This window comes from Mastigoproctus giganteus, chromosome 4 (assembly GCF_048544385.1).
Source record: "Mastigoproctus giganteus isolate SK-2022 chromosome 4, ASM4854438v1, whole genome shotgun sequence".
Lineage (NCBI taxonomy): Eukaryota > Metazoa > Arthropoda > Arachnida > Uropygi > Thelyphonidae > Mastigoproctus > Mastigoproctus giganteus.
This window is the reverse complement of record NC_143578.1, coordinates 8,978,488-9,003,258: the sequence shown is the minus strand read 5'-3', so window position 1 is coordinate 9,003,258 and position 24,771 is coordinate 8,978,488. Positions and strand designations below refer to the sequence as shown.

At 39.1% G+C, this 24,771-nt stretch overlaps 1 protein-coding gene across 1 annotated transcript in view; it reads left to right on the top strand.

The window, feature by feature from the left end:
* Tmf (TATA element modulatory factor) overlaps positions 1 to 24,771 on the top strand; it is a 243,980-nt gene that overhangs the window by 41,467 nt on the left and 177,742 nt on the right. The window contains exon 7 of the mRNA XM_090371290.1: positions 10,537 to 10,592. Within this exon, the coding sequence (XP_090227416.1) occupies positions 10,537 to 10,592 (56 nt within the window). The remainder of the gene's footprint in view (positions 1 to 10,536; positions 10,593 to 24,771) is intronic.

Genomic DNA, 24,771 nt, shown 5'->3' with positions numbered 1-24,771 from the left:
AAATCCTTGCTGTTTTTCTTAGCATCTTTTGCCAAAGATTTCTTGTAATCTGCCTTCACCTGCCTAACCTCCTTTCTGACCCGATTAAAGACTAGCTTATATCTGCCATAGGCTTCTGAATCACTTGATAATTTATATCCATCCCATGCATTTTTCTTCTCTGTCACTAGTCTCATTAGTTCATTTGATAACCATTTAGGCCTAAACCTTGAACGATATTTCTTAATAGGTACGAAACTTTTAGTAGCATCCACGATTAATTTCTTGAATGCTTCCCACTTAGAATTTACTGTTTGTAACATCATCAGTTGATCCCACTGTACAGAATTTAAAAACTGTCTGAGACCATTTGGGAATCTGAGGACGAGAGTTGTCTGTGCGGACGTGCCTTTCTGCCGCTCTTGGAACAGAGAAGTTTTTTCTGATTTATTTTCTGCTTTATTAGATTAAATTGACATATTAACTTATTTTCTAGAGTAGCTTTATATTCCTATTTACGGTACTTAAGTTTAAAGTAACTTAGATAGAGATTTTGTAGGTATTACTTAGTATCGGAAAGGGTATCAAATCCACGTGTTTACCGTTCGTAAATAGCCGCCATTGTTACGCGAAAATTAATCAGTAAAATCTATTATTCTTGTCGACCTTCATTGGCAATTAAATTGTACTTTTAACTATACATATAACCACTTAGGTTACGTAACATAAATAATTAGTAAAAATAAATAATTAATACATAACTTGATACGGAAGTTATATAAAGGGATTTCGTAGATAACACTCGTTACTGAAACATAAATATTTTGTAGATAACACTCGTTACTGAAACATAAATATTTCATAGATAACACTCGTAGATTTCGTAGATAACACTCGTTACTGAAACATAAATATAGTGTTATAACTGTGTTGGGATACAAGTTTAGGATTTAATTTTGTACTGAAATTGAAATTTTATTGAAAGTAAATCAAAATCATGACTCAAACCAGAGCAGCAAAGCAAAAGGCTCAAGCTAATGGGAATGCTGTGGCTCAGGGGAGAACTGAGGGGGGCAGTTGCCCTCTGAATCACAGCCATTTAAGATGCACTATTTGCTTGATGTTTGCGGAGCAGTCAGGTATGGGACATGATACTGCCATGGGGGATGTCTTTGTATGTGTGCGATGCAAGGAGTGTAAGGAAATCAGGTGACAACTCAGCGTCGTTATGGGCCTATATGAGAGCTTGAAGGACAGGGTGCATGCCCTCGAAGGATTACAAGTGAGGGGCCCATCAAGCTCTCAGCTGCCCACACCAATGCCAGAGCTTGCACTTGGTCATCGTGCAACACAGCGGCAACCCCCAAGGCAGAATGCGCTGGTCCCAAAGGAACTAGTAGTTGTTGGTGACTCTGTTGTCAGGGAAACGGGAAACATGCTTTGTAAAAAGGATAGGTGGAACAGGACCAGGGTATGTCTGCCAGGGGCAAAGGTTGATGACGTTGTACAGCGGATATCATCTTTTAAGGGCACAAAAGGTGATATAGTTGTACACGTTGGCACTAATGATATTAAGAGTAGGAGACCGGCGGAATTACTTAACATGTACAGGTCACTGATGAAAAAAAGCCGTGAATTAGGGTTGAATTTGAAAGTGTCTGCAATTCTGCCCAGACACGATAGGAGGGAGTATATGATGAGAGCCCTGTTGATCAATTCGGCCCTGGAAAGATTTTGCAGGGCTCAAGGGGTAGAATTTTTTTCAGCCTGGTCTGTACTTGTTAACAGGAGAGACTGCTTCTACAGGGATGGGATACACTTGAATAGAAAGGGTGCAAGAATGTTTGCTGATGCTATCGAGGCAGTGTTAGGTGGGTCGGAAAACTAGGTATTGCTCAAAACATCAAAGGCAGATATTGTTGGGATTTCAGAGACGTGGTGTCACACAGATATAAGGAATGCAGAACTGGAATTTGGGGAATACAATGTCTACAGAAAGGATAGACAGGATAGGAAGGGAGGAGGGGTTATGCTATTAGTTAAGAAACACACAAAATCCAAGGAAGTGAAGCCAGTCGACATCGCTGGACAGTACAGTGTCGAGTCAGTTTGGTGTGACATAAGCATTGGGAGATCAAAATTGAGAGCAGGAGTGTGCTATAGGCCTAATGACTCTGATGAGTATAATAAGAAACTGATGAGTATAATAAGAAACTGTACAGAGAAATAGAGTGGGCCAGTAAATCAGAGAGTCTTATAATGGGGGATTTTAATTTCCCAGATATTGACTGGAATTTGGGGGCTGGTCACTCACACCCTAGCAAGGCTTTTGTGGATTTATTGGATGATTGTTTTCTACATCAGCATGTTCAGGAGGCAACTAGAGGGAGTAATACTCTTGATTTGATTATCAGTAGTGATTCTTCATGCATTAAGAATCTGCAGATAAATGAACCACTAGGTGGCAGTGATCACAGTGTTCTCAAGTGGGATTTACTCAAAGAGGTAACTACCATTAGGGGTAAAGTGAAGGGGTATTGCTTTCGTAAAGTCGACTACGATTGACTGAGACAGTATTTAAATTTTATACAATGGGATCAACTGATGATGTTACCAACAACAAATTCAAAATGGGAAGCATTCAAAGAACTTATCTTGGAAGCTACTAGGCTTTACATACCAACTAAGAAATATTGTTCAAGGTTTAGGCCTAAATGGATGTCAGATGAACTAATGAGGCATATGGCATAGAAGAAAAAGGCATGGGATACATACAAATTAACATGTGACACAGAAGCCTATGATAGATACAAATTGATCTGTAACCAAGTTACAAAGGAGGTTAGGCAGGCGAAGGCAGATTACGAGAAATCCTTGGTAAGGGATGCGAAGAAAAACAGCAAACAGTTCTTTACTTATGTAAACTCTAGGAGGAAGGGGATGAATCAGATTGATCCACTTGATATCGATGGGTCAACTGTTGATGATCCTGCTCAGGTAGCTAACAAACTAAATGAATATTTTGCATCGACATTCACACGTGAGGAGTTATTCAGCGAGGGGAATGCCAGAGGTGTATTTAACTCTGGCAGTAAGCTAGAGAATCTTGTAATAACTGAGATTAAAGTGGAGGAGAAATTGTTGAAGATAAACACAAGAAAGGCACCTGGGGTGGATGGAATCTATCCAGTTATATTAAAGGAGGCAGCAAAGAAAGTAAGCAAACTTTAGCCATAATTATGAGAGCTTCCTTGGACTCAGGGGAGGTACCCATGGACTGAAGATGTGCAAATGTGACCCCAATTCACAAAGGAGGATCAAAGGCTGACACAAGTAATTATAGACCTGTGAGTGTAACTTCTGTTCCCGGAAAATTAATGGAGTCACTGGTTAAAGAAGCGCTGCAGGATCATCTAGACAAGACTTCAGTTATAGCTCGGACACAGCATGGTTTTGTTAAGGGGAAGTCTTGCCTGACCAATTTGATTGGATACTATGATGCAGTCACAAAAGAACTGGATGCAGGGAATAACTTTGATATTATATACTTGGATCTTAGAAAGGCTTTTGATACTGTTGCACATGGAAGACTGCTGCACAAATTGGAGCAGGTGGCATTGGAGGCAAATTGCTGCTATGGATAAAGGGGTGGTTGAGGGGGAGAAGACAGAGAGTGGTAATCAATGGACACTGCTCAGGGTTCAGTATTGGGTCCTTTATTGTTTTCTGTATTTATAAATGATATTGATGATGGTATATCAAGCTTAATGTCGAAGTTTGCAGACGATATGGAGGTTGGCAGTGTTGTCAAGGACACTACTGACACTATGCTGCTGCAACAGGATCTGGAAAGGTTGAGCAGATGGGCTGAGAGGTGGCAAATGAAGTTTAACATTTACAAATGTAAAGTACTACATATGGGAAACAGCAACCCCAGAGCAACGTATCAACTCTGTGGTACTACACTTACAGTTGTAGAGAATGAAAGGGACCTGGGGGTGGTTGTGCAGGCAGATATGAAATTCTCTGAGCAGTGCAGACGGGCTGCAAGAGTAGCTCATGGTGTATTGTCAATGATATATAGGAATTTTTCTAGCAGGGATAAGGAGGTGATTATTCCCTTGTATTAGGCAATGGTCAGGCCACACCTAGAGTACTGTATAGAGGCCTGGAGGCCTCATTTCAAGAAGGATGTAGAGTTGCTGGAATGAGTACAGAGAAGGGCAACAAGATTAGTGAATGGAACAAAGGGGTGCTCTTACGAAGAAAGGCTTATGTTTTGCGAATTACAGTGTCTGGAGACTAGGCACCAGCGAGGTGATCTGATAGAGGTGTACAAAGCCTTGAATGGTTTGAGCATGTTCAATGCTGATGGGATTCTTCCTCTTGCTCAGAATAATCACCTGAGAGGGCATAAATTCAAATTGAGGAAAGACAGATGTAGGGTAGATGTGCGGAAATTTGCCTTTAGCCAGCGGGTGGTTGGTAGGTGGAACAGACTTCCATCCCTTGTCGTGGAAGTTGATAGCCTAAATAATTTTAAGGCTCAGCTGGACAGGTATTTCGAATGAACAGAGGGGTGAAGTGGAAGTGGTTATTTTTTATTTATTTATTTTACTTTATTTTTTTTTGGCTGACGCTCCATAAGCTTGCTTTCTTGCATCAAATGCCTCTACTAATGCTAATAACACCTCCTCCCTTCCTATCCTCTCTATCCTTTCTGTACACATTGTACTTTCCAAATTCCGGTTCTGCCTTCGTTATATCTGTGTTACACCACGTCTCTGCTGTTCCAACAATATCTGCCTTTGATGTCTTGACCAGCACTTCAAATTCATCAAATTTATTTACTATACTTCTAGCATTGGTATACATGCACCTATTCTTATTCTTAGTTACCCTAACATATCCCATATACCCACCTGTTTCCCGATGACTGCCATCAGTCCCTGAAACCCCCAGTACCCCTCGCTCCAGGTCGCTACTTATTCTAATAAAAGTTGTGCAAGAATCGCCTTCACCTCTGCCTGCGGCTAATTTTAACCTTTTTGTCTCTGAATCCCACCAAGCTAGCAGTTTTCCGACCCACCTAACACTGCTTTGATAGCATCAGCAAATATTCTTGCACTCTTTCTATTTAAGTGTATCCCATCCTTTAGAAGCAGTCTCTCCTGTTAACAAGCACAGACCACGCTGAAAAAAATTCTACCCCTTGAGCCTTGCACAATCTTTCCAGGGCCGAATTGATTGACAAGGCTCTCATCATGTATTCCCTCCTATCGTGTCTGGGCAGAATTGCAGACACTTTCAAATTTAACCCTGACTCACAACTTTTTTGCAACATTGACCTGTATTTGTTAAGTAAATCAGCAGATCTCCTACTCTTAATGTCATTAGTGTTAACGTGTACAAAAAATATCACCTTTTGTGCCCTTAAAAGATGATATATGCTTTACAATGTCATCAACTTTTGCCCCTGGTAGACATACCCTGGTCCTGTTCCATCTATCCTTTTTACACAATATATTTCCCATCTCCCTGACAATAGAGTCACCAACAATAACTAGTTCCTTTGGGACTAGCGCATTCTTCCTTGGAGATTGCCGCTGTGTTGCCTGATGCCCAGGAGTGAGCTCTGATGTTAAGTTGGGTAGCTGAGAGCTTGATGGGCCCCTCATATTAATTTCTTCAAGGGCATCTACCCTACACCTCAAGCTCTCATAGATGCCCAGTAGAACGCTGAGTTGATGGCTAATTTCTAGACACTCTCTGCAGCTGGCACACACAAAGACATCCTCCTTGGCTAGATCATGTTCTGTTCCAGAGAGTTCGGCAAACATTTCACAAGTTGCACATTTTTTTAGGCTGTGATGCGTTGGAGAATTGCCCCCCTCAGTTCTCCCTCGAGTCATAGCACTCCTGCCACTTTGTGCCCGTTGCTTTGCTGCTCTAGTCTGAGGCATGATATTTTAAATAAATTTAATTAATTGTCAATACTAAGCTATCTGATAGAATCCTAAATGCAGTGATGCGTATTACGCTATATAATTATACGTTAGAGCTACCTAGTTACCACAATTAAAAATTTGAATTCCCTACATTTGCACATCTCCAGTCAATGGGTACCTCCCCTGAGTCCAAGGAAGCTCTCATAATTATGGCTAAGGGTTTGCTTACCTCCTTTGCTGCCTCCTTTAATATAACTGGATAGATCCCATCCACCCCAGGTGCCTTTCTTGTGTTTATCTTCAACAATTTCTCCTCCACTTTGCTCTCAGACTACTACTCTATACAAAAACAATGGCTGCAAGATTCGAACGAAATAACGGTTTTACGTATATTAAGTAGTAATCTACAAAAACTCTTTATCTAAATTAAAAATAAAAATAACCAGCACAACAATAACTATAAACAATAACTTTATATGACTACGTATAAAGTACATTATAAAATAACAATTAGGTAAATAAAAAGGCAAACACATCGCTTTTTTGGAGCCTGTAATTCATAGCTGTAATTTTTAAACTGAGTCAGCGCCCTCCTTTCGACCTTTTCCAATAACGGCATCCCTAAGTGGTGATGGACGACTGTGGTGATGTCATCATCACACTAACTCCCGGAGGCGCCTCCGTAGCCAGGTGGGAAGGAGCAGCAGTGCGTAGCATACGCTTCTTGATTACACCGGGGTTCGAGCCCGTCACCACCAAATACGGAGCATGCGGAAAGGTCAGGGAATGACCACCGCACCGGAGCAATATGGCCTTAGTTGCTAGTGCTCCTAAAAACCAAATAACAACAACAACAACAACTAACTCCTGGGGAGGGGAAGAGGCTGCTCGCTCGTTCTCTCTCTCTCTCTCTCTCTAATTTTTGATGAACACTTAGATTAGCTGGCATTTATCAAAGTCCATTGTGGTCAAAGGTATCGCTTTAAGATAAAATTAAGTCATTTGGACATCACCAATTCTGAAATCACTAGGAATGATCGAAGGGCAGTGCGACCCGATTACTTGTTTACCGCACTCAAGAAAGAGCAGATGCTATCGTACAAGCTATCGTGCTTGTATTTATACAAGCAATCTTTTGAATGATGGGTTCATTCAAACTTGATAACTTGTCCAGCATGATGAGAGTTACAGAGTTCTAGCCGGAATTAAAATCTCTCCTTTGCATTGGGAGGCTGAAAAGAAAAAATTCCTGACCACAGTAAGGCAATTTGGAGTGCCAACATTATTTGTGACGTTATCAGCAGCAGAATCCAGATGGCCTGAGCTTATTAAATTGCTAAAGAAAGTTGTTGACAGCATTTCTATCACACTCGATGAAGCAGCTGAACTTCTTTACCAAGAAAAGACCCAAGCTGACCCATTCATATGTGCAACTTATTTTGAGACAAGGCTAAAGGAAATTAGAAAGACATGGGATTCCCCTTGTGGTCCTTTTGGGGCTTACAAAATCAGTCACTTCTATTACAGAATAGAATTTCAGCACAGGGGTTTGCCTTGTGCTCACATTATGTTATGGTTGGAAGGGGCATCTGTTTTCCAACCAGGTGATCTATCTACTGTTAAAAAAGTGACTGAATTTGTAGACACAATCATCACCTGTAACAGTAGTGACTTGGACGAATCTCTAGTTGCTCTCCAAAAACATAAACATACAGCCACTTGCCACCCAAAGCCCAGCAGATCATATCGATTTGAGATTCCCTTCTTCCCCATGGATTGCACTAGAATCTTGCTGGAACTCGATGCCCAAGACCCGCTGTACAAAAAAAAAGCAAAAGAAACGTCTGTCTCAATTAGGGAAAAATTGGAGGACATTCCTTCAAATATTAAAACATTTGATGAATATTTAAATTACATTAATCTTTAACTAAATGAATATATCCTTGTGGTTAGGACAACCCTTACTAAACCTAAAATATTCCTATGGAGAAGTCCAGGGGATGTTATGGTTAATCCATTCTGCAAGAAAATCCTCTTCTCTTCACCAAGTGAACATGAATATACAGTACATTCTGGATCCGTTTGCTTGCTCACTCTACGTTGTAAACCACATTAACAAGGCTGATCGTGGAATATCTCGCTTGCTCAGGACAGCTGTCGAGGAAGTGAGAAAGGGCAACAGAGGAGTGAAGGAAGCATTGCGCACAGTTTCCGTCTTCTTGAATTCCTCAGAGATTTCTGGCCAGGAAGCTATTTACCACCTAGTGGGTCTGCCCATGTCTAGAACCAGTGAGAGTGAAGTGTTTGTAAATACCAGCCCACCTGACAAGAGAGTGCACGTCCTCAAGAGTGCTATGGAACTCAGAAATCCCGACCCTTCTGCAATTAACATTTTTCTCGCAAGTATTACTGACCATTATGTGAACCGGCCAAACGAATTCGAGCAAATGAGTCTCGCTACCTTCGCAACTTATTCTTATATGAAGCATGCGCCTTGCTCGTCAAAAACAGAAGTTACCAAAAATAATGACAGTCAGTGATAATGAAGAAACAACAGGTAATTGGATGGCCCTTAAGAATGCCAATGGCTATGTCATGCAGAAAGAAAGCAGAATAATCCACTTTCGCCAATGTGATAATTTACAGGATCTGGATAACTTTTATTGGGAGCAACTTAAGTTATACCTTCCTTGGCAAAATGAATAAACAGAGTTGCTTTGTCCAACTTTAGACCTGAAAACAATATTCGAAGAACAATGTCATGTAATCAAGGAAGAAAGTATAAAATTTAATAAACTAGGTGGTGAGGAAGAATTCATGGCATTTTTAGCAGCTTTGAACGAAGCTGGAGAGATGAGGAAGAAGCAGACACTGCTAGAAAGGCACGTAGCCTTCCATTAGGCAACTTTGAATTTGAGGAACAACATGGAGATGTGATGGATGATATAATCCCTGGTGGAAACCAGGCCCAGATCAAGGGGGTGATCCATTGTCTAAAATTGCGCGGCTACCTGCTCTTCCAGAAGAATTTCTTTCACCGAGTCGAAAATTAAACAGTGGACAAAGAGATGTGTTGCACATATTCCACCACTTTCAGACTGCTTCTCCTACTCCAATTTACTTATTCATCAATGGTGGTGCTGGAGTAGGTAAGAGTCTCCTAATAACAGCTATCTACCAGTGCCCTTAGTATATATTTTAACAAAGAAGCTGACCCAGACGAACTGAAGATCCTCCTGTCTGCTTCAACTGGTAAAGCTGCCTTTGGTATTGGTGGACAAACTCTCCACTCAGCCCTTGTTCTGCCAATTTCCCAAGCTGCAAACTTCAAACCTCCCATTCTTCCTAGCCAGACTAATGCAGTGGTAGTCGAGAGGCTGCAGGAGATAAACTGGCTACTAACAAAATATAGACATCTATGATGTCTGTATTTTGTTAGTATTCTGTGATGGTGTATACCCTTTAGGGTATAGGGTATACGCCATCAACCGTAGAATAGTATACCGCATAACATGCCATGATTGCGGCAGTTGCTATATAGGGGAGGACTCAAGACGCCTTCAGGATCGCCTTTCAGAGCATGACAGATCGATTCGCCTAGGTGACACTGATCACTCCGCAATCATGGAACATTTCTGGTCAACCCTTCAGGATCGCCTTCAGAATACTAGCAAAATATAGACATCTCTAACATCTGTATTTTGTTAGTATTCTGTATGCATTTATTCACTTGCTGAAGAAGGGGTTCGTTTACCCTGAAAGCTACAAATTTGTCTTAACTTACTTAGTTATTGTCTCTACTGAATGTGCTGTATTATTATTATCTTAATAATAATACAGCACATTCAATTGTATTATTATCTTAATAATAATACAACCATGGAATCCACTACTACAGGCCCATTTTCATTTATTCATTCCTGAAATGGTTAATATGCACTACCTTCTAGCATGCATTGGGACACTAAATTAAAAAACATCTGATCAGAAAAGAGAAATTTTTAATATCAAGTATGACTCTCATGGACTTTAAGATATAAATCCTCTGGGGGGAACTTTGTATAAGTTTTGGTATGTGATGACTGAAATCTTGCTCCACTTCTTCCATAAGGATGTGACTAATTTTCTGTTTGAACTAGGATGCGTTGTTTCAAAATATCACAGAGACATTCACTTGAAATTCATGCAAACAGAAATTTGCATTTTATAATAAGTAGATGTGTGCATGCTCTAATGGATCTTAGGGAATCCGAAATTTATAATTTCTCTTGCCTCAGTTTGATATCTTAGCTACATAAAAATATTTAATATTACTGTTTTATATCATCAATGGGTTGATGGAGGTATAGCACTCTCTGAGAGATAGTAGCAATAGTACATTATAATAGAACATTATAAAAATTGTAGTTGTATATCTTGAAAGGGAAAAACACTATTTTTTGTGCAACAGTTAGGCTTTTCATGGAGATGAGAACAACTAGACTTTTCTCTTTTTTGCCTTTCTTCTCATTTTATTACATAGACACTTTTGTTGCTAATATAAATAATGGATGAACCAGGTACAGTTTTAGAAAACCTTTTATAATCCATTAATTTTTTTTTTTTTAAGGAAAGAGATGACTTAAAGAAGCAGTTACAGAGCACCCAAGAAGAAGCTGCAACAATGTAAGTATTTGGCAAAATAAAAAAAAAAATTATTTTTTGCTAGTCTTGTTTCCATTGTGCAGAGAATTTCTGAAATTTCTAATATCTAACAATTTTCTCTTATACTTATTGTTTTCATTAAGTTGTCATTCTCGATTTGAGCATATTTGCTGAACATTGGCAAATGGTACAATGAAAAAATGTAATTATAATATATATTTAAGTAAAAATATAATATATTCACAATAAAAATACTAGGGGGCTTTGCCCCTGCTCGCTTTGCTCGCCAACCCCCGCGCACGCTTTTTTACGTAAAATGTAGAGTTATGACGGAGTAAGTCAAATCTTTTCTACGTAAAAGACACCTGTCAAAATGCATTGATCGATATCTAATCAGGAAATGACCTATGTAATTATTTACTTGTGCATTTGTAGTGATTAATTGTCCCACCCACTTGTACCATGTGACCCACATCCAGTGGTGGGATTCAAATAATTTAACAACCGGTTCGCTGCCCTAATGACCGTTCTAAGTATAAAAAAACTATATACCGAAAGGTAGTTTATTATTTCATGCTGTTAATACTTAAATAAGAACAATAAAAGAGGTCCACAAAACTAGATTATGTTATAAGAAAGGGTTTTAAAATATTAATGAAAAAATATTAAATAATACCTGACAAAAAATCTATAATCATTAATATCAATTTGGTAATTAAAAATGTCATTAAATACGAGCAATTGTTCTTCAGCTGCTTTCCATGGAACTAGTACTTCTTCAATGTTCCAGTAATCTGGCTCCAAAAAATTGAGAAATTGTAATTTATTCCTATCTTGAAATTGGCTACAACTTGCTTTTAAATGTTCACAATCCATTATTCTTTTTTTCAAATTCGTTACGATGTTTTCTAAAAGTCTTTCACAAGGAAGCCCGACAAATCGATGATTTTCTACAAATTTTATATTTTTGAAGGTTTCTGAAGTAATTAATTCATCAACTTTTTTTTTGTATGGACCCTTTTCCTTTCTAAGCATTTGAAATGCTTTAATAGATCTTATCACAAGTTTTTCAGCCTTTATTATGTCTATATTTCTTTCTTGCAGTGCGTTTGAAAGAAGAGAAATTTCGTTTAAAATATCAATCATCAATGCCAAATCAGTTATAAAATATATATTTTCAAGATGGGCAGCAATACCTAAGTACTTTTTATTTGAATAAAAATAGTGATGTAGTGCTGGATAAGCATGCCACACAGCTAGGGTTGACCTTCATCTACAGGCAGCTCATCTTGGTCCTAGAACTCTACCAATCTTTAAAATTTCAATTCCAAGTTGTTCGGATATTTTAGAAAGTTTAATTTGGTTCTTATTGGATTGATGAAAAATAGTAAATATCTTATCAATAAAAATTTTAAAATGATTTACTTGCTTTATTTCCTTTATCGAATCATCTAAAACAAGATGGAGGCGATGATTTAAACAATGCCATATTATTATGTTTGGAAACTCTTTTGCAATCCTAGTGCTCACTCCAGATTTTCTCCCAAGCATAACGCGGGCACCATCAGAGCAAAATCCTATTTAATTTTTTTCTAGGTAGTTCTTAGTAAGCCCAACATTATTTAAACTTTCCATAACTAAAGAACATATTGTCTCTGCATCATCTTGTTTTTCCAATTCAACTAATTCAACAAAAATTGTTGGTGATGTAATTGAATCCTCAACTTTTCAGAAAAGTATAATAACTGGTGTGCAGGATATCGTTGAAGCTTCGTAAATAATCAAACATATTTTCAGATTATTTTCAATAATTTTATTAAATATTTCTTTTTTAATTTCCTTTGCAATGAAATCAACTACTTTCACAGCAGTTAGAGAATGTAATCCTATTCCCATATCTAATCCATTTTTAATTTGCACTTCTATCTCATCTTTTATGTCTGAAAACGGTTTACATCTTTTTTCCAGGCTGTAAACTGTATTAAATACTCTACAAGTAGCACTTAAATATTTTTCATTTATCATATCTATTACTTTTGTTATTGAATCCTGATCACATTGTTTTAAGTTCTCTTTACAAATGTTATGAGCTTTTGATGAAAAACGTTCTTTCCTTTTTTTCCTTAGAGAAGTTTGTTGTACCTCTTTATTTTTCTCTGATGCCTCAATCTGAAAACATTTCCATTCTTTTGACACATGAACACTTTTCTCTTTTATAAAGTCATATTTTGCACAATACTCGCAACCTAACTTTTTGTTAAAAATTACCAGTCCGTCATATTTTTGTTTAAAATTGTTATACTGGTGCACTGTCCAGCATTCAGGAAGATTATTTTCAATTTTGGAATTGTTATCGTTTTTCATTTCAATAATTGACGTGCTGCTTTCTTCAAGTTGGAGTGGTTGTGCTTGTGACTGTTTTGTACCATCCAAGACCAATTCTGATAAAACAAATTCTGATTTTGGTTTCTTATTGGAAAAATCTGTCAAATTCTGTTGCCTTTTCATTCTTTTAAGGACTACTGCAAAAAATTTTAAAAATGTTTTATTTGAATATATTATAGATTTGTTTGTTTGTTATTTGATTTTTAGGAGCATTAGCAACTAAGGCCATATTGCTCCGGGATATGCGGTGGTCATTTCCTGACCTTTCCGCATCCTCCATATTTGATGGTGACGGGCTCGAACCCCTGTCTAATCAAGAAGTGTGTGCTACGCAATATATCATAGAGCAGGAGCGGATATGTGCCTATATAGTTGAATATTTTTACAGGTTCTGTCCACGTGTGGTCATATCATGAACTTTTATAAACAAAGCACTATGCTATACCCAGTAGTGGGATTCAAATAATTTAACAACTGGTTCGCTGCTCTAATGACCTTTCTAAGTATAAAAAAACTATATACCTAAAGGTAGTTTATTATTTCATGCAGTTAATACTTAAATAAGAACAATAAAAGAGGTCCACAAAACTAGATTATGTTATAAGAAAGAGTTTTAAAATATTAATGAAAAAATATTAAATAATACCTGACAAAAAACAATAAAACTGTTAAGATATTTCCATATTGCTTCTTGATTGGCGTCCTCACTTGCAATTTTCTTCGCTTTTATCCAAGCATCATCGGCTGAGTGATTTATCCTTAACCATCTTTTCACTGTAGGAGTAGGATCCCATTCCTTTAGAGGTAGGCTGATTAGACTAATAGTCATTTTGTTTGATATATTAGAAACAGTTAGGCAACTTCTCTTCTCTGAACATATTATCTTCATCTTTGAAAAACCTCTTTCCGCTTCTGCTGAACTTACAGCAATTGTTCTGACAATATTTTTAATTCTTTGAACACTTTCAGGAATTGCATAATTCTGGGAATTTTTTAAAACGTTTTCCACGAAATCTCGATAATCATTAATATCAATTTGGTAATTAAAAATGTCATTAAATATGAGCAATTGTTCTTCAGCTGCTTTCCATGGAACTAGTACTTCTTCAATATTCCAGTAATCTGGCTCCAAAAAATTGAGAAATTGTAATTTATTCCTATCTTTAAATTGGCTACAAATGCTCTTAAATGCTCACATTCCATTAGTCTTAAATGTTCACAATCCATTAGTCTTTTTTTTTCAAATTCGTTACGATGTTTTCTAAAAGTCTTCCCCGAGGAAGCCCAACGAATCGATGATTTTCTACAAATTTTATATTTTTGAAGGTTTCTGAAGTAATTAATTCATCAACTTTTTTATTGTATGGACCCTTTTCCTTTCCAAGCATTTGAAATGCTTTAATAGATCTTATCACGAGTTTTTCAGCCTTTATTATGTCTATATTTCTTGCTTGCAGTGCATTTGAAAGAAGAGAAATTTTGTTTAAAATATCAATCATCAAAGCCAAATCAGTTATAAAATATATATTTTCAAGACGGGCAGCCATACCTAAGTACTTTTTATTTGACCTTAAACCCTTAAACTACAGGCAGCCCATCTTGGTCCCAAAACTCTACCAATCTTTATAATTTCAATTCCAAGTTGTTTGGATATTTTGGAAAGTTCAATTGGTTCTTATTGGATTGATGAAAAATAGTATATATCTTAACAGATATTTATTTAAAGTATACCCAGTAAAATAAAATAAAATATTTCCAGAAGCTTTCGGAACTCGTGTCCCTTTCTCAACTGACAGAATTTTTGAATACATTACAAGCAAAGTGTGGCACGTTACTCATTCGTCATTGTTGTAGCACGGACGTGTGCTGCCTTGCGCCAGTGATCATCCATCAATAAAACGGTTGTCTCCAGGATTGGATGTATACGCATGCCTTTCTGGCGATTTAATGCCTTAGGGTTGTTCATTATGTTTAGTGACTCTAGCCATAGGCGGTGGTGAAAGTGTCGCGCGTGGTCCACTATCTCAAAGTCGCGCTTGGGGTCAAGATCGTGGTTGGTAGCCCAAAAATGTTCTGCAAGCGCGGACTGGTCAGTTTCGGCAAGCCGGATTGCTCTGTCGTGTTCCGTGAGGCGATCCTGGAGACGTCTCGATGTCTCACCTACGTAGCAACTGTTACAGGCCCTACAGGTGATACGGTACACTACATTGCTGCGTAAGACAGGTGTGACAGGGGTCTTCACACTGGAGACAAGTGAACGTAGGTTCCTACCTGGTAATTGTACACATTTTATGTTGTAACTTCTCAGGATCTTCGAGATACGTCCTGACACTCCTGGATAGTACGGAATGTAGGCGGATGATATGCCGACTTGCTTCGGAGGTCTTGGGTTGGAAGTAAGTTCTTGTGCCTGTAACAAGCATCTGTTTAGTACATGGGATGGATAACCGCATCTGGTTAAGTCCGCCTTCACACGGGAGATCTCGTTACGTCTAATTGTGTCGGTGCTGGAATGGCTCCAGGCCCTGGAGAACAGGGTGCGGGCAGTGCTATTGAGATGGCTTGGAGCGTGGCCGGACCCGTAGTTGGTGAATTGACCGCACCACATGGGTTTGCGGTATACTGAGGTCTCTAGATGTGGGCCTACGCGATGCACTAGCACGTCCAGAAACGGGAGCGAACCGTCCACCTCTGATTCTACGGTAAACTTGATGAAATTGGATAGAGAGTTGAGGTATTCTAGTAGTACCGTTTCAGAACCACGTGGTATTATGGTAAAAATATCGTCGACATATCTACACCACGTTGTAATAGGTGTAGGTGGGTTCTGGTGTATCTGCTTCTCCAGATCTTCCATGGCGATGTTAGCTACTACGGAACTGACAGGGGCACCCATAGCAGTGCCATGTACTTGTTTGTAGAGTGAGTCTTCAAAGGTGAAGATGCTGCTAGAGAGGCATAGGTTGAGGGCGGTACAGATGTCATCAGTGGATAGTGACGTCCTGGATTGGAGGCTTAAGTCGCTCTCAAGGAGCCTTCTGGCGCAGTGCACGGCCTGTTGGACGGGAATCGAGGTGAATAAAGAAACCACGTCAAATGATGCCATGACAGAGTTATCAGGGATTGAAATGTCCTTAATGGTGTTAATGAATTCACTGCTGTTTTTAACGGTGTGAGATGTATTACCTATAAGAGGCGAGAGGAGGCTCGCGATGTGTTTGGACAGTTCATACGTTGGGGCACTGCAGCAAGACACTATAGGTCTGAGAGGAATACCCGGTTTATGGATCTTTGGTAATCCGTAGAATTGTGGTAGTTGGCAGCCAGTAGCACGCAGAAGATGGTGAGTCGCGGTCGGGATCTTCTTATCTTTAAGCCATGCGTGGACAAGTTTATTAACATTTGCTTCCAGACGTTTCAAGACTTTAACGGGAGGATCAGGTAGAGGTTCATATACGTTAGGATCGAGTAATAGGGCCAAGGCTTTCTCTCGGTAGGCTGATCGGTCCAGCACAACAGTCCGGCGCCCTTTATCCGCAGGAAGTACAACGATGGAGTTGTCTTTTCTTATAGATGACAGGGCGGCACATTGGCGGTGGTTGAGGTTTGAGCACGTTTTTCGAGTGTTGCGGAGGACTGCGGCAGTCTTGAATCGGATCTCGTTGGCAGTTTCTTCGGGAAGGTTGGTAATACTGGCTTCTATGCCCATAGCGAGCTGTGTGATGGGAGGTTTCGATGGTATAACGGCGAATTTCATACCGTTTGATAAAACACTCAGCTGCTCGTTGGACAGTTGTTTGTTACTTAGATTCAAGACGAAAGAAGTCGTGTCGTCTGAACGAGTGTTCGTCTTTAAGGAGTTAGTTTCTATGCTCAAGTTTATGAACTTGCGCTGTTGGCGTAAACGGTAGGTATCCGAGGTCTGACTAGCCCGATGGCAGATGGTATGTATAAGGTTTGTAAATACAATAGGCGAGACCTTACCTTGTATATGTTGTAACAGTCTGGACTTGTTGTAGTCAGCGTTCCTGATTTCACGGTGGAGATGGGATATCCATAAATTTAACGTGCGCAGGCTGAAGTTAAAGCAGGCACGATCCATATGAGAGTTGTGGAACGGGGCTTTGTATCGGAACCCTTTAGGTATAATTCGATTGCTTTTGCATCTGTGGGCGAAGCGTAAATGTTGCCTGTAGCGAGCGGATAAAGGGCGCCGGACTGTTGTGCTGGACCGATCAGCCTACCGAGAGAAAGCCTTGGCCCTATTACTCGATCCTAACGTATATGAACTTCTACCTGATCCTCCCGTTAAAGTCTTGAAACGTCTGGAAGCAAATGTTAATAAACTTGTCCACGCATGGCTTAAAGATAAGAAGATCCCGACCGCGACTCACCATCTTCTGCGTGCTACTGGCTGCCAACTACCACAATTCTACGGATTACCAAAGATCCATAAACCGGGTATTCCTCTCAGACCTATAGTGTCTTGCTGCAGTGCCCCAACGTATGAACTGTCCAAACACATCGCGAGCCTCCTCTCGCCTCTTATAGGTAATACATCTCACACCGTTAAAAACAGCAGTGAATTCATTAACACCATTAAGGACATTTCAATCCCTGATAACTCTGTCATGGCATCATTTGACGTGGTTTCTTTATTCACCTCGATTCCCGTCCAACAGGCCGTGCACTGCGCCAGAAGGCTCCTTGAGAGCGACTTAAGCCTCCAATCCAGGACGTCACTATCCACTGATGACATCTGTACCGCCCTCAACCTATGCCTCTCTAGCAGCATCTTCACCTTTGAAGACTCACTCTACAAACAAGTACATGGCACTGCTATGGGTGCCCCTGTCAGTTCCGTAGTAGCTAACATCGCCATGGAAGATCTGGAGAAGCAGATACACCAGAACCCACCTACACCTATTACAACGTGGTGTAGATATGTCGACGATATTTTTACCATAATACCACGTGGTTCTGAAACGGTACTACTAGAATACCTCAACTCTCTATCCAATTTCATCAAGTTTACCGTAGAATCAGAGGTGGACGGTTCGCTCCCGTTTCTGGACGTGCTAGTGCATCGCGTAGGCCCACATCTAGAGACCTCAGTATACCGCAAACCCATGTGGTGCGGTCAATTCACCAACTACGGGTCCGGCCACGCTCCAAGCCATCTCAATAGCACTGCCCGCACCCTGTTCTCCAGGGCCTGGAGCCATTCCAGCACCGACACAATTAGACGTAACGAGATCTCCCGTGTGAAGGCGGACTTAACCAGATGCGGTTATCCATCCCATGTACTAAACAGATGCTTGTTACAGGCACAAGAACTTACTTCCAACCCAAGACCTCCGAAGCAAGTCGGCATATCATCCGCCTACATTCCGTACTATCCAGGAGTGTCAGGACGTATCTCGAAGATCCTGAGAAGTTACAACATAAAATGTGTACAATTACCAGGTAGGAACCTACGTTCACTTGTCTCCAGTGTGAAGACCCCTGTCACACCTGTCTTACGCAGCAATGTAGTGTACCGTATCACCTGTAGGGCCTGTAACAGTTGCTACGTAGGTGAGACATCGAGACGTCTCCAGGATCGCCTCACGGAACACGACAGAGCAATCCGGCTTGCCGAAACTGACCAGTCCGCGCTTGCAGAACATTTTTGGGCTACCAACCACGATCTTGACCCCAAGCGCGACTTTGAGATAGTGGACCACGCGCGACACTTTCGCCACCGCCTATGGCTAGAGTCACTAAACATAATGAACAACCCTAAGGCATTAAATCGCCAGAAAGGCATGCGTATACATCCAATCCTGGAGACAACCGTTTTATTGATGGATGATCACTGGCGCAAGGCAGCACACGTCCGTGCTACAACAATGACGAATGAGTAACGTGCCACACTTTGCTTGTAATGTATTCAAAAATTCTGTCAGTTGAGAAAGGGACACGAGTTCCGAAAGCTTCTGGAAATATTTTATTTTATTTTATTTTACTGGGTATACTTTAAATAAATATCTGTTAAACTATGGACCCCAGTACTCCAGGCCCATTTGTCACTAGTATATATCTTATCAATAAATATTTTAAAATGATTTACTTGCTTTATTTCCTTTATCGAATCATCTAAAACAAGATGGAGCTGATGATTTAAACAATGCCATATTATTATGTTTGGAAACTCTTTTGCAATCCTAGTGCTCACTCCAGATTTTCTCTCAAGCATAATGCTGGCACCATCGGAGCAAAATCCTATTAAATTTTTTTCTAGGTAGTTCTTAGTTTTTTCCATAACTGAAGAACATATTGTCTCTGCATCTTGTTTTTCCAATTCAACTAGTTCAATGAAAATTGTTGGTGATGTAACTGAATTCAAGGCCAATTCTAATACAAACAAATTCTGATTTTGTTTCTTATTGAAAAAATCTGTCAAACTCTGTTGCCTTTTCATCCTTTTAAGGGCTACTGCAAAAAATTTTAAAAATGTTTTATTTTAATATATTATAGAGCAGGAGCGAATATGTGCCTATATATTTGAATATTTTTACTGGTTCTGTCCACGTGTGGTCATATCATAAACTTTTATAAACAAAGCACTTACCATTGATAAACATCAGTCAGAATATACATTTTTTTCATTTTATTGATACTAAACGAAAATTTCTTGCTGAATTAATAAATGGCATAGGCTATGCAGATTAAATACGATAGAATACCAGGTGCCCACCTTAGAGAGAACCCTGATCACAAGTGCCATTTTAACAACCGGTTCGCCGAACTCAACAAAAAATTAGGTATCGGTTCTGCTGAACCGGTGTGAACCGGCTGAATCCCACCACTGCCCACATCCCTCTTCTCTCATTGGCTACCCCCCACCATGCGGCATTCTCAAGGTGGAATAAATTTCAGTATATAATTATTTACCTGAATTTGCATAGGTCACTTAGGAAAAGGCCTTTTGCTTCGGGTTCCATAATGGATGAGGAATGTTGCATCCGAAAGAGCAGGACTAAAATATTTAACTAAAATATCTGCAAACTATGCAAATATTTAACTAAAATATTTCATTTGCAAACTATACAAATATTTAAAATATTTACAAAATACTAAGCTATTTACAAATATAGAAATTATATCGGGTCCATTCATCAGCTGACATTACAATGATGCTGAGTGTGGTCATGTATTAGACAGTGAAGCACATGCACAAGGTTGGTGAACATTATGGAGGCAGTTGTCAATGGAAGACAACAATATAATCATTTACCTGTGCATTTGTAGTGATGTAATTGCTCTGCCCTCTTCTCCCATTGGCTCGAATAAATATCACTAGGAGGAAAACTTTTTTAATGTATAGAGAGATAATATATTCAGAATAACAGTGCAGCAGAACAAGAAAAGCTGATAAGAATTAAAAATTTGTTGCTACAAGAATTGATTTTTGTAGACTAGCTTTTAAAGCTAATCTTTTCACTGTAATACCTTTTCTGCTATAAGGGACTCTAGCCATGGCCTCTGGAAAAGTGTCATTCCATATGTAAATCAAGAAATAAAAGAAGAAATAATTTTATTATGTTAATAATTCTTCACTGGATTAAATTATTTTCTTTACAGGTTATAACTTTCAGAAATCTAAATATATTTTCTGTGCTATGCACAACCATGGCCACAAATAGTGTATTTAGCACAAGCATAACTATAACTTCTTTGGCATCCACAAATGCTAAGTTTTTCTCTTTCACACTAGCCAATTTCTAAAAGTGGGTGGCGAATCCCTCTCTTCTAGTATTATACCATTGTACTTACCGCAACCCTTTTCAAGAGTAAAGGAGAAATCCATCAACTGCTAATTCTTATGTGTCTGGAAACTTTCCATCTGATTATTGATCATCAGTATGGATTACACTAGCATTGATCTGTTGGTGCAATATTTTGGCTTATGTTATTCATATTGGCAGAATTCCATAGAAAAGTTTGGAGAAATGGAAGTAGTTGCTCTCTTGACATTTCTGAGGCTTTCAGTCATGTTTGGTATAAGTTTATTGAACAAGCTTCTATCTTATGGTCTACCTTCCATTTTTTTTTATGGAACAGTCAGTTTTCTTCTTAACTCTCACTACATGTGATAGCAGATCTCTGTCTAACTTAACTGCTCTACTCAAACAGCTCCAGTTTCTTGAATATCTACCAGGTTTTTATGCTGAGTTTAGGTAATTTTTCCATAGGGAGAAGAAAATTTATTGACCTTCAGTCCTTCTAAAACAGTCTGCTTATTTCCTGCAAAAACGAGTCTGCTGTTGCTGTCATACTCATTAGCATTAGTAGAGGCATATGATGCAAGAAAGCAAGCTTATATGGCATCAGCCAAAAAAAACCAAACTTCCTATTTTACCCGTCCATTCACTCCAAATGTTTGTCCAGTTCTTCCTTAAATTTATTTAAGCCATCAACTTCCACAATGGCAGATGGAGGTCTGTTCCAGCAATCAGTACTACCCGCTGGCTAAAGGAAAACTTCCATATGTCTATTCTACAACTGTCTTCCTTTGTTTTGAGTTTATGTCCACTCAGGTACGTAATCTGAGCAAGAAGAAGAATCCCATCAGCATTGAGCCTGCTCAAACCATTAAGCCTGCTATACCTTCATCAATATCATTGATAAATATACAAAACAACAATGGGCCCAACACTAAACCTGAGGGGACTCTGCTAATAACATTAGTCCATGAAGATCAGTGTCCATTGATTACCACTCTCTGTCTTCTCGCACTCAACCATCCTTTTATCCATTGTAGCAACTTGCCGTTAATGCCATACTTCTCCAGTTTGTACAGTAGTCTTCCATGTGTAACAGCATCAAAAGCTTTGCCAAAATCCAAGTATATGATATCAAAATTATTTTTTTTCATCCAGTTCCTTTGTGACTACATCATAGTATCAAATGAAATTGGTCAGACAAGACTTCCCCTTAACAAACCCATGCTGTACCTAAATTTTTACTGCAGTCTTATCTAGATGATCCTGCAATGCTTCTTTAACCAGTGATGCCATTATTTTCCCCATAACAGAAGTTAAACTAACAGGTTTGTAATTACCTGTTAATTACAATTTCAAGGATGCTTGGACTCAGAGCAAACCCTTAGTTATAATTATGGCTAAGGGTTCGCTTCCTTCCTTTGCCGCCTCCTTTAATGTAACTGGATAGATCCTGTCGACCACAGGTGCCTTTCTTATGTTTCACTTTGGCAATTTCTCTTCCACTTTGCTCTCAGTTATTACAAAATTATTTAGCTCCCTGTTAGAGTTTAATAAGCTTCTGTCTTCCATTTCCCAACAGAATTCCTCATGTGTGAATGTAGATGCAAAATGCTCAATCATTTTGTCAACTGGCTTGTATCAAGTGGGACAATCTGATTAATTCCCTTCCTTCTAGAGTTTACATAAATAAAGAAGTCTTTTCTATTTTAATTTGCACCCTTTGTCAAAGATTTCTCATAAACTGCCTTTGCTTTCCTTTGTGACTTGATTACAGACTAGCTAATATCTACCATAGGCTTCTGTGTCACCTGATAATTTGTATGCATCCCATGCATTTTTGTTCTCTGCCACGAGTCTCATTAGTTCATCAGACATCCATTTAGGCCTAAACCTTGAACAGTATTCTTAGTAGGAACAAAAAGCTTAGTATCGTCCAAGATTACTTCCTTGAATGCTTCCCATTTAGAATTTGTTGTTGGTAACATCATCAGTTGGTCCCACTGCATAGAATTTAAAAACCATCTGATACCACTGTAATCACCTTTATGAAAGCCGAAACTCTTCCCTTTACCCTTGATGGTAGTTACATCTTTAAGTAAATCCACATCAGTGCACTGTGATAACTGCCACCTAGTGGTTCCTTTATCTGCAGATTCTTAATGCATGAAGAATCACTGCTGATAATCAGATCACTAGTATTATGCTCTGTGGTTTCCTCTCGAACATGCTGCTTTAGAAAACAATCATCCAATTAATCCTGAAAATCTTGCTAGAGTGCAAGTGACCAACTCACAAGTTCCAATCAATATCTGGGAAGTTAAAATCCCCCATTATAAGACATTCAGATTTACTGGCTTACTCCATTTCTCTGTATAGTTGTTCATTGTACTCATGAGAGTCATTACGGCTACAACATGCTCCTACTCTCTTTTTACTCTCCCAGTTCTTATGTCACATCAAACAGACTCAACATTGCACTGTTCACCAATGTAAACTGGATGGACTTTCTTAGATTTTATGTGTTTCTTAACTAACAGCATAACCTCTCCTCCCTTCCTATCCTGTGTATCCTTTCTGTGCACATTATATTCTCTAAATTCCAATTCTGTATTCCTTATATCTCTGTGACACCACATCTCTGTTATCCCAACAATATCTGTCTTTGATGTTGTTGTTGTTGTTTGGTTTTTAGTAGCATTAGCAGCTAAGGCCATATTGCTTCGGGGATATGCGGTGGTCATTCCCTGACCTTTCAGCATCCTCCGTATTTAGTAGTCACGGGCTCAACCCCGGTCTAATCAAGAAGTGTGTGCTACGCACTGCTGCTGCTCCTGCCCACCTGAATACAGAGGTGCCACCTTTGATGTTTTGACCAGCACTTCAAATTCATCAAATTTATTTACCATACTTGTAGCATTGCTGTACATGCAAGTATACATGCACCTGTTCTTACTCTTGGTTACACTAATGCAGCCCATGAATTTAATTCTTTCATGATGACTCCCAGCAGTTCCTGAAATCTCCAGCAACTTGCTCTCTAGGCTGCTGCTTCCAGTAGAAGCAGTGCAAGTATAACTTCCACCTCTGTTTGCTGCTCATTTTCAGCAGTATCAGATTTCTAGACAAAATCACATCCTTACCAAATAACTCTGAACTTAGAATAAGAATCACCAAGGAAGCAGGTTTTTTCTGCATCTTTAAAAAAAAAAATCTGATCCCTTATACATTTCCTACTGCAGAAAAAGTGATTACCCAATCCTGCCTTGAGTTGTGCCAAATTTGTTGCCTCACCACAAGTTGGGGCATAAATTATTCCACTGATCTGCAACATGCTGCCTGAAGATTTACTTCACTAGATCTAGCCTTCTGTTTTTTCTAAAGATTTTATTCTTTGTATCATTCATGAAATTTTTGTTTCAAGTTGAAGCTATCTCCTTCTTTGTCCAGCACTGCCAAGTTTTTTCATTAATTTGATTTCCTAATTTGATATGAAGAGGGAACTTTTTGTTATCAGCTAGTTGTGGTTAGCATTCCAGGAGAATGCACTATTTGAGATGACTAGCTCCTGACAATCTAGTAGGATCCCTTTGCTCTGCTGCCTACAGCCAAGACAGCCAGATTTTGTGAAACCAAGTTGTAAATACAGTAAAAATATAGCTACTTTCAGATTACAACAAATTTTCAGTTATGTCATGTAATTAATTTTTTTTGAGAAGGAATTCTATATTTTTATGTTTCTTTTAAAAGAATAGCATGTCCAGTTGGTAGATGATAGGTATTTTCTTTATGCAATAGCATGGTCTTTATTATTATTATTATTATTATCAGCCATATGGTGCAAGGAAGCCTGAGGCTTATGCTGCACCAGCCAAAAAAAAAATTTCCCTATTTACCCCGAGAGAGAGAGAGAGAGAGAGAGAGAGAGAGAGAGAGAGAGAGAGAGAGAGAGAGAGAGAGAAGTAGAAGGAAATCACCAAGAAAGAGAAGAATGATGATATATCCAGCTCAGGACCCTGGGTGTGCCAGGCCCATACTCACCAGATGTG